Source organism: Pseudorca crassidens, chromosome 4, assembly GCF_039906515.1.
Source record: "Pseudorca crassidens isolate mPseCra1 chromosome 4, mPseCra1.hap1, whole genome shotgun sequence".
Lineage (NCBI taxonomy): Eukaryota > Metazoa > Chordata > Mammalia > Artiodactyla > Delphinidae > Pseudorca > Pseudorca crassidens.
Window position 1 is genome coordinate 107,189,689 of NC_090299.1, and position 11,538 is coordinate 107,201,226.

General features: G+C 38.1%; 1 protein-coding gene across 1 annotated transcript; it reads left to right on the plus strand.

Annotated features, from left to right (window-relative positions):
* Positions 1 to 830: 830 nt before the first annotated feature.
* On the plus strand, positions 831 to 10,618 carry AREG (amphiregulin). Its single transcript, XM_067734716.1, has 6 exons — positions 831 to 1,225; positions 2,416 to 2,664; positions 5,504 to 5,705; positions 6,422 to 6,577; positions 8,551 to 8,662; positions 10,412 to 10,618. The coding sequence occupies exons 1-5, from the start codon at positions 1,165 to 1,167 to the stop codon at positions 8,642 to 8,644; spliced, it is 762 nt and encodes a 253-aa protein (XP_067590817.1). The 5' UTR covers positions 831 to 1,164; the 3' UTR covers positions 8,645 to 8,662; positions 10,412 to 10,618.
* The last annotated feature ends 920 nt before the right edge of the window (positions 10,619 to 11,538 follow it).

Sequence of the window (11,538 nt, forward strand, 5' to 3'; positions counted from 1 at the left end):
GGTATTCCAAGAGGCAAAGTCTTGGGACCACCCTTCATCCAAATGCCAACGTGCTACTTGTAGAGATTATTCCTTTATGTTAAATATTATTCTCTCCCAGAAATTCTCTTTTCAAAGAGAAGTTTAGTCTAAATCCCTTTATCAGAAAGGAAAGAGATTTTAAGAGTCAGATGAACTTGAAGTTAAATCTATCTGACTTCTGCCATGACCAGCTGTGTAAAGTCCTCCTTGCTTTGTAAAGCTGACATTAGTCCCTCTTGTAAAACAGGGAAAATGATACTTAGCAAGGTTTTTGAATGAGATGGCACTGGTAATATTTTTAGTGTACTGTTCTGCAAAATAAATGATCAATAAATAATGACTTTGACGAGGGCCCTGGGACACATAAAGAAACCAGAAGGGAGGTGGTTGGAAATTTTGGCCACTTAGTAGCGGGTGGGAAAGAGCCCCGGTTGAGATATGGTGAATAAAGCAGCTTCTCATTAGGAGGTGTGCTCTCTAGTCATTTAATGCATTTCATTATTCTTGTTAAAGACATCGGGCTATTGTTAAGTCATTCTTGGTCTTAAAGTACTTTTACATCTTAATATGGAACTTCTCTAGTTAATCCCTGTCTGTTGTAATACTAGATCAACCGAAGTATATTCGGAGGGTTTTCAGAAAAACTTCGGGATTTTTGAATGTCAGATATCTAGCTCCCAAACTCCACTCCTTCCCTTGAACATAGATCTGGTATTTTTTTTCAGCTTGCAGCGAGGGGTTTAATTTTCATTTCCTCCCAGCGGCTCTCTACGGTCCCAGAAGGTGGGGCGCCTGGCATCCGTGTGTGGTTTGGGGGTAGTAACCTCTCCCGGGGCTGCCGCCCGCCTCCACCCACCGCGGCGGCCGTGACGTCACAGGCGATGCCCGGGTCTCCGCCCGGCCTATAAAGCTACAGGTGCGCGCCGCGCCTCCGGAACGTTCGCACACCTTGCGCGCGAGCCGGAGCCCAGGGATCCCGAGGCGAGCTTCAGGAGCTGCCTCCAGCGCCCGAGCCCGGCCGGGCCTGCGAGCACGCCCTGCAAGACTCCCCTTGTCCCCCTTCTCCCCACCACCTCCTCCTCCCTCCAGCAGCTCCCGGCCGAGTTGCCCCAGAGACCGCGACGCCGCCGCTCCGAGGGACCAATGAGAGCCCCGCTGCTGCCGCCAGCGCCTGTGGTGCTGTCGCTCTTGATCTTCGGCTCAGGTGAGGACATCCCGGCTCTGAGCTGCTGCCCAGCGCTTCTCCCACCGTGGGCACCTCTTGAATTTTGCTGCTGCTTCTCCAAAAAAACCGCCCCTCGGCGCCCCCGGCTCTGTCCCGTGGGAGGTGATCGAGGTCCCTCCCTCCCTATGGTCCCTCCCTTCCTCCTTCCCTGGCTGAAGAGAAAAGTGGGTGGGTGTCTTAGATGTTCCAGGCTAGCAAGAGGGAGCCTGAGAATCCTTGTACTCTTACTTTAGTCCAGCTGAAGGAGAACTTACAGATCCTGTGATCCAAATAAAGATAAGATAAAGAAACCGAGGTACAGAGAGGTGAAGTGATTTCCGCAGATCTTGGAGAAGAGGGGTTAAGTCTCGGGCCGAGGAGTGCTACCTCCTGCCTAAATTCTCCATGTCCTCTGTCAAGTGATTTTGTTTTTACTTTTCTAGACGGCCTCGCATCGTCCCAGGGAGAAGTTAGAGATACGGGAACATATGTATATGTATAACTGATTCACTTTGTTATAAAGCAGAAACTAACACACCATTGTAAAGCAATTATGCTCCAATAAAGATGTTAAAAAAAAATTACCACTCTGACGCTGTTTTATTGAAATCTAAAAGATAAAGCAGGGGCTTAACTCTGGGCCCCAAATCTTACCTAGTCCCTAGTTTCTACTCTATGTAAGAACAATAATAAGAAACAATGGCAATAAGAATAATTGTTATCAACTACTGTTTACATTTGATATACATACTCTTGTTAAAAATGTGAGCACGTGTTAGGAAAATCTGGTATTTATCTCTAGAACCTGTTTATTAAAATGGGACAGGTAACATTCTAGAAACTACAAATGCATTTGGTATGTGAAGTTACGACAATATTTAGATATTACTTCTTAAATAACTATATTACATTAATTTGCCTACTTGGTAGTGTTTTTTTGGGGGGTGTGTGGAAATTAATGTAGGCTATCTGTGGAAAAGAAAACAATGAAAGGAGCTCTGTAACTGACACAACAAACAGCCATTTGTTGGCAAAATGTGAAGTTGCTTTCATAAGTGACTCAATCACAAACAGTAGCACATGTGCAATAACTGCTTTGACAATAAACCTGTCTCCTGAATGCAACTGATTGGTGAGAAGAGGCATTCTGCTTTATTTTCTCTTTTCTTCCCTTTTTCTTGCTCCCATAGCCCATTGTACTGCTGGATTAGACGTCAATGACACCTACTCTGGGAAAGGGGAACCACTTTCTGGGGACCACACTGCTGATGGATTTGAGGTGACCTCAAGAAGTCAGATGTCCTCGGGAAGTAAGATTTCTCCTGAGAGTAAAATGCCTTCTAGTAGCGAACTGTCCTCGGGGATGGACTCTGACTATGCAGAAGAGTACGATAACGAACCACAAATATCTGGCTACATTGTAGATGATTTAGTCAAAGGTGAGTAGAGGATAAGGTGACAGTGTAGCCTATAAGATGTGTGGTTTGGATGAGCAAAGCTGCTTCCAAAGAAAAGCTGCTCCCCAGATCTCCCAGGGGCTTTCTTGCATGTATGACTGTTGTATACCCCACTAGGTAAGCTAGCAACTGAGATGGAAAGAGCTATTTGTTTGCACATCCTATGTGTCTGGAACTCTAACAAACGTTTTATGTCTAGTAAGTCTAATCTTCACAACTCTGTGAAGTAGGAATTGTTATCATTTTACAGATGTGATAACTAAAGCTCAAGAAGGTTAAACATTCTGCCCCAAATTCCACAGCCAGAATGAGAAACTCCAATCTGTTTGGTCCCAGATACTCTGCCACACGACCCCCCCACCCCCAATCTGAGAAACAGATTAAACATCAACCAGTCCTATATACTTAGCATCTCAGCTTTTACAGCCACTCCCCACCACCACTTTTCTCTAAATAACTGCATTTTGACACAAATAAGGGAACAGAAAGAAGTAATGGGAGAGGAAAGATTGAATCTTAGCCTTTGTGAATTAGATGTTGAGAAATTGGTAATAATAATAGTAATACCACCTTATGGAAATATTAAAGGGCAAATACGCATGGATTTTATATTGCTAAAATCACTATTTAACCCCAAATCTCATTTGTCAGTTAAATAATAGTGACCTATAATTTTCCTCTCTTTTGCTGTTATCTGAACTTTTAAAAAGAGCATTTGCTTAAAATGAGGGTACCAAAGTAAGAGATCAGTATTGTTCATTACCCTCATATTACTTTGGAGTTTGAGGGCAGATCATCAGTAAATCAGCTCTAAATATCCTAGGAGCGTCCACTATGGAGGCAGGACTTAAGGACCCTTCTTTCCTGACTGTAGTTTCCCTGAATCCTCCCCATCTGTCTAGCTCCCAGAACTGGTGAAGGGATAGCAGGTGACACCACGAGGACAGTGACTGAGTTAAGTGGCAGGTGGGAAAAGCTTTATCGAACACTCCACTTTCCTCCTTTGCTTCAGAATTTGTGCTTTTATTTTATTTTATTTTGTTTATTTATTTTTTGCGGTACGCGGGCCTCTCACTGTTGTGGCCTCTCCCGTTGTGGAGCACAGGCTCCGGACGCGCAGGCTCAGCGGCCATGGCTCACGGGCCCAGCCGCTCCGCGGCATGTGGGATCTTCCCGGACCGGGGCACGAACCCGCGTCCCCTGCATCGGCAGGCGAACTCTCAACCACTGCGCCATCAGGGAAGCCCCAGAATTTGTGCTTTTATAATACGTAAGGTGAAGGGGGTCCATCTATAGTTCTTATTTTTGCGGGGGATGAGATTAGACCATTAATACTCTAGAAACTTTTGTCTTAAAAATGCTTCAGGTTAACATTTCATAAGGCCAAATGAATTGTTGGTGATGAAAATGACTAGTGGATAAAATTGCAATGCGTTGTAAAATAGAAAATTGATCCATGGGGTTGTCTATTGAAGCACTTCAGCATAGTGACCATTTGTCTCTGTCTAAAATTTGTAATATATCTGATAAAGTACATCATATTGATTTGAAATGTTTCTGTTAGAGGAATTATCCTAATCTGTGGTACTTTTCTTATCATCAGAGGAAAGTTTCAATATAAAAATTGCATAGCACCTATTAAACATTGCTCCTAATTTGACTATTGTTAATGTTGATACAGTAACTGCTAAAATATTCATAATATTTATTGGTCATTACCTTAATCCTAGGGTTCTATCTTTGATACCCTTCCCTATGTTTCCAGAGTTTTCTATTTAATGGGTACTGCAGGACCATTATGACTAATTTTATTATGACATTATGATATTTTCCTCTTACCACTGGACTCTGCTAAATACTAGCTCAGATAAACCTATTCAGGAATTAGTATAAGAAAACGCACAGATCTAACATGGAAACTCCTTCTTCTTATATTTAGCATATGGGTATACTATACCCCGCATAACTGTAACACTGAACAAAGGTTTCTGTGGATCTGAAGAGTTAGGATGAATCTATGAAGCAGCAAGTACATATATTTCTGGACTCCCCTTTTTCAAATAGATTGATCACAGAACTGAGCCCCCAGAAGGTATCAATTAATTATAATCTGTTGTAATCTGGGAGTTGGAGAAAATTGATCAACTCTAATGTATAATTCTGTTTTCTTCATTTCAAGTATTACACACTAATTCCCAATTATGATAGTGAGCACAAGACCAATATGAGTAAAGAAAATCATCAGATATACTCGAATCCCACTTTAATTAATGGAACCAAACTTTTTCCAAGAAAAAACATAATATGGTAGGGAAATACTAGGCTTTAACGTCCCAGGACTGCCATTTTCTAGCTAAGTGTCCTAGTGCAATTTACTTGTCTTTACTCAGCTTCATTTTTCTCATCTGTATCATCTGGATAGTAATAATCCATTCAACTGTGATTTGGGTTTAATTAAATTAATGCTCATTACCAAGAACTTGGTATGTATTAGAAGTGAAAAAATGTTTAAAATATTTCATGCATTTTCTTAGACAAGTAACTCCTACTACTCCTATTATCAATAATAACAATATTACTGACACAGATAAATTCAAAATATGTTTCTAAGCTAATAAAATAACAAAGGGGTTCAGACCTTTAAGCGCCACACAATACAGATATTCTCTTTGTTCAATTATTGTGTATGAGTTGTGTTAAATAATGAGAGAAATATGGCTGCTATCCCTGTGAGCTTCACTGCTAGGACTTCTTTCTCTCATGTCTCCAAAATGGTATTCCAGGTGAAGAGAGACTGTTATCAATAAATCTTTTTTTTTAGTTGAACAGGTAGTTAAGCCCAAGAAAGACAAAACTGAAAGTGAAAAGACTTCAGATAAACCCAAAAGAAAGAAAAAGGGAGGCAAAAATGGAAAAAATAGAAGAAATAGAAAGAAGAAAAATCCATGTGATGCAGAATTCCAAAATTTCTGCATTCATGGAGAATGCAAATTTATAGAGCACCTGGAAACAGTATCATGCCAGTAAGTTTTCCTAAATTATGTAGAATTCTATATTTCTAACACTGTGTCTGAAACCCCTAACTGCAGAAAACCATTTATTTTTTTCAATGTATAAACCAGGGGTTTGCAAACTTTTTCTTAAAGAACCAGGTAGGAAATATTTTGGGCTTCGTGGGTCAAGATGAAGTAAGTACTCGTATAACCAATTAAAATATAGCCATTTGAAAATAGAAAAAACATTCCTGGCTTGCATGCTGTAAAAGACCTGGCAAATGGCCAGATTTAACCCATGGGTGATAGTTTGCTAAACCCTGGTGAAAACCATCATTTTACAATATATATTTACAAAACCTCTTGATAAAAAGGGAACTAAAGGTAGTTTTCACATAATGTTGTTCTAGCTTCCTTTCCCCCGAAAGCCGCTAGCACATTAAATGATAGTGGAATGTATTAGCTCCATAACAAGTCACTGACCTCATCAGTTGGTCATACATGGAGCACAAAGAACGAAAAGGTGTGTCTTGGAATATCACACCCAAACGAATCTCAACTTTTCTTATACTAATAGATCTTTGGCTCAAATGCATTCAGTGTCTCATCATTTTGAAATACAAATAAATGTATGGCATGACTTTTTTTGATGTTAGAATTAATGGTCGTTTATGATCTGGAAAGCAAACATAAAATTTATTGGAATTTTTTCAGTGATTATAATTTTAAAATATGGGTGTTTGCAGATGTCATCAGGATTACTTTGGTGAACGATGTGGGGAAAAGTCCATGAAGATTCACAGCATGGCTAACAGCGATTTATCAAAAATTGCTTTAGCAGCTATAGCTGCTTTTGTCTCCGCCATGAGCTTCACAGCTATTGCTGTTATTATTACACTCCTGTAAGTAAGGCATATCTTAAAAATCCCTGATAAAATAATGCCAGGTTAATATTTTTCAGTATTTCTAACACAATGTGGTATCATATTTGAGATGAGTTTTTCTATTGGTGGCATATGATCTTTGGTTATATCTTTACACTTCATTGACAACTCATAGAATATGGTTAAATGGATATTACTTGGGCCACCATTGAAACTTAATACATGAAGCCCTTTTCTTGAACTTAAATTGATAGTTTTGTTTCATGTTATATGGCTACTCATTGTTACTTCCAAATCTCGGAGTGTTGGTATCGTCTATGACTATATTAAGCTAAAACAAGCCTCCCCAAAGCTAATTAAGGCCTGGTTCATAGTAGGTTGTCAGAGATATTGCTTTGGTACTAAAAAATCACAAAGAGCTTCAAACCAGGAGCCAAGAAAATATGTCTTCTGCTCCTATTAGAATGCAAAATTCTGAGTTAGGACTTTTATAGCATGGTGTACTGACATACTTAGAGCTTATGCCTATTATTGTCAAGTGCAATATGGGAACTCAATTATTAACATAAATTTCCTCCATATGGCATGGCATAGGAAGCAGGGACAATTCTATTACTGTCTCATTCCTGCAGTATCTTCCCTGTACTTGTAATAATAGACCACATACTTCATTGCATGACCAATGAATGTTAGAACTAGACTGTCCCAGGTAGTAGACACTGGTGGCTATGTAAAAATGACATTGTCTGTCAAACATAAGTCAGTGAATTAAGGAAGTTGGGGGAGGGTGTGAATGGCTCTATAATGACTCATGAGCTACTAGAGCTTAGGGGAAAGCAAGACTCATTATTCTAATTTTAGGTCTCGGTAAATTACTTTAACAGCTGGACTGTGTACATGATCTATTACTCCTGCCATTCAGGAAACAAGGGGTTATCTTCTGCCATTGTTTGCTATTATTTTAAACTCAGATCATATAATGATAAAGTGACACATAGAATACTGTTTTATGATGCACATAAAGTTTTATGTGCGGTTTAAATTTGTTTTGCACACCCTAGAACTTATTTCAGTCTGTTAGTACCTCAAGTCAAACATGCAAATGTATTTAGCAAAGATTCCCTCAGACAAACCATTACTATTTGACATCGAAGGAAAGAAGAAGAAATTGCCAGTTAGGGAAGATGTTTTGAAAGAATTATTTAAGCTTGTAATTATTCAAGTTGGGATATTTAATAATCATTTGGAAAAGTATGGAAAAACTTTGTCATGTTGTCCTTTTCTCTGGTATTCTCCCTGAATTTGAAACACATAGCAAATATTGCCTAAGACATAGTTGCTGCTTTCATAATTGAACTTGATTTTTTCCCCAAACATCACAACAAAAGTTCTTAACATTTTAATAGTAACATTTAGTAGATAAAGACCTACTAAAAATAGAATTACTTGTACAACACTAAGACATTTCAGACCATTGAGTTTTTTGGTAATAAGTAGTCATAAGTAAAACTAGAGGTATTTATTATATTTAGAAATAAATAAAACTCAATTTGTTTTGTAAGCCTGTTTTTTTTTTAAAAAAAAAAACTAAGCATTCAGATTAATTTGTATAAGCATACAGTCCTTCTCTGGTAAAACTATACTATCTTCATCTCCCAATTGTGCATGGCAATTGTGCTAAGTTGGCGGCGGGGTGGTGGTGGTGGGACATGGATGTGTTTCATGCCTTCTGAAAGTTTGCATCTCAAGGCACACTTATTTAAATCTCAGTACTTTGGAAATATGTTTATGTAAAGTCAACATAAAGATCCCCTTGAAAAGAACATTCATGATACTTTTAGCTGGGTTTAGGTTTTGTTTTGGTGGAGTGGTCCATAAGTGTGAAACGGTCTATAACAACTTATGAAAGGAATTCCCTGTACTCATGGAACCCCAGTCAATATATAGATGAATAGAACTTTGATAACAGTAGAATATCTTGTTCTCTGAAGGCTTCGAAAACGATACTTCAGGGAATATGAAGGTGTGGCTGAAGAACGAAAGAAACTTCAACAAGAAAATGGAAATGCACATGCCATAGCATAACTAAAGAGAATATTACAGGTTTGAGTTTTAAAAGATATCTTTATATAATATCCTACAATTAAAAAAATATAACATCTATTATATGAAGAAAAATGAGCAAAACATGTTTTTTTAATTATACACTGTGAACATTGGCTACATTAAAGTGTTATTCTTTGATCATGAGCTGGAGTTCAGTACTGAGGATGGACTATGTCCTTTTGGACTATGTCCTTACTATTATAAGGGATATAAAGATGAGGGAGACACAAATTCTGTTCTCAAACAACTTAGTGTTTAGTAGATAGAAAAAAAGTGTAAGGAATGAGAATACTAGGGGAAATAAAATATGTCATAAGAAAGGCACCAATGGAACATGAGGAGTTTCCAGTGAAGGAGAAATAGAATCCAGTGGGATACATTTAGGGGGCAGAAAAGGATGTGCATACGGATGGCACTGGAGGTGAGCCTCAAAGAACTGGTGAGATGGGGACAAGCGATTAAAAAGGGAAAGGAAGATAAATAGTGTGATATGGGCTAGATTATTTTAGAACTGTTTGAGAAATGGCCTAGTTCAAATGGCGTTGAGGAAGATAAGGTTGAACTGATAGGCTGCGCTCACATGGTGAAGAGCCAGCATCCAGGAGCTTGCCCTACAAATGGGACGAAGTGGAAACAACAGGTAGAATACCCTTATACAGAAAGAAGTAGGAGGGCAGAAGGGGTTCAGATTTGAGAGGCAGCTTGGTCAGAGTATATATTGTAGTTCTTATTAAATTTTTTTTTTGTAAAGAGGGAGAGCTGAGCATGTTGTAGGGAGAAGGTATAGAGAGGAATATTTCATTGATAACTAAAGTGAACAGCTAATGACGCAAACTTCCAGAGGAAGAGGGAGGTAAGATCAAGGACACACTTAAAGTTGGTTAGAAGAAGGAACTCCATTCCCTCAGACACTTGGGAAAGATGTCACATCCTTAAGTTATTATTTTCTGCCTTCAGTGGACTTAAGAACTACTTAGATGGTTGTTAAATATGCATATTCCTAAATCTACTAAGTCAGTAGTACCATTTTTAATCAACACTCCAGATGCTTGGAGAACCAGTATATTTAGCATTGGTTGAGTACAGGCACTATGTTCTGAGCCTGTTACAGAATTAGCTCAATAAGTCATAAAATAGGTAATTATCCATGACAATTCTATACTCAATACTTATTCATCAAAATTTATTAATGAATTGGCTTAATGATCTGAAGCTAAAACCACCAGCATGAATAAGGGTTGATTTCTGGTGATTTAGTGCAATTGAAATTTCTCAGAGGAGGTCCAGAATGACTTTAGGAAAAGGACTTATGATGAGCTGGCACACAGTGGCTGCCTATAACTGGTATCTACTATTATTATGCCCTTGGTACTAAATATTCTAAGTTAACTATATATCATAAATACACTGAGCCACTTCATCTTCGTTTTTAGTTATATCCACTGCATAGATTTGGTTAGGAAAACTATTTCTCATGACTATTGCTGCGGTTTTATTAAGCAGAATTTGATGAAACAGGTTGAGCATATGCAGTCTCTACCTAAGTAGGCATATAACCAAAGCTGATGTGAAAGAAAGATTCAAGTCAAAGGGATAGTTTGTCTCTGAAAAGCTCTTAGCAGTTTTCACAAGACATCCTAGACAAAAAATTGACAGAAATTCTGATTCCTGATTATTCTTTGACATTTTCTTAAAGCTATGTTGGAATTGAGCTTCTCTCTAACACTTTGTTTTATTTTCTAACAGAGTATCAGATCCGAGTCACTGCGAAGTCACAAACCTGAGTGATGCATTGGTTTCTCTTTTCAGTGGATCCAGAGAAAACAGAACCTTTCCATTCTGATGGCTTTAAACTTTCAATTGTCACTTTTTAACCCTAAGTCTTATTTCTGTATATAAAGATGCATGGAGATAAAAAGTATTTTTTCAAGTTGTAAATAATTTATTTAATATTTAATGGAAATATATTTATTTTACAGCTCAATAAAATTTTTTAATCAAACAGATTGAGAGTCTGAATATTAGTTTTGACACTGTGAGACTTTAGGGTATTTTTCTCCTAACATTTAAATGATCAGTTTAAAAGGAGTTCCTTCCCTTTTTTACTGTTTTTGTGTTCATTTTCAAAACTTACTGCTTTTCTTAGAAAGCACTCTTAATGGGAAAATTATAAACCAGAATCACTTAGTCCTCCCACAAATGCTAATATCCCAAACTGGTCTTTCTTATTCTATGTAGAACTTATTCCAAGTCCTGTTAATTATAAAAGCTTCTCAAATCAACACATGGCATGGCCTCTCTGTTACAGTAAACACAGATATTATAAAAGAAGGAAAATATATTGCCCGTCATTATCATCACCATAAACAAGGAGACAAGGTTTGAATACGGCATTTCAAGAGAACCAGGAAGTATTTAGATTTGAGACATCTTTCCCTAATATCATGACATAAATGTAAAAGTATCTAAAACCCACTCTTCTTTTTCTCCACTTGCTACTCTTTTCTTATTTTAAACAAATACATGTGTATTTGTGATGAGTGTTCTTTCAAGAACATTAATGTTGTGGAATGACTCAGTCTGGTTCCTGGCTGGTCAGTTGAGCTACTGCATGAAAAACAAAACAACCGTTATATTGTGCAGGGAATATTTTGAGAAAATGAACCAATAATAAGCATAATTCCAGCAATCTTCTCATAGAATTTCATGAATAAAAGGTACCTCAAGCATCAATACTTACATCTGTCTCTAGCATCCCATTCACCAAATCCATGCCCAGTGACCATCTAACCAATTGGCTCGCAGCCTCACCTACACCTTATCACTTCAGTTTCAAATGTCAGTGTCCAGGCCCCCCCTCCCAGAGCTTCTGA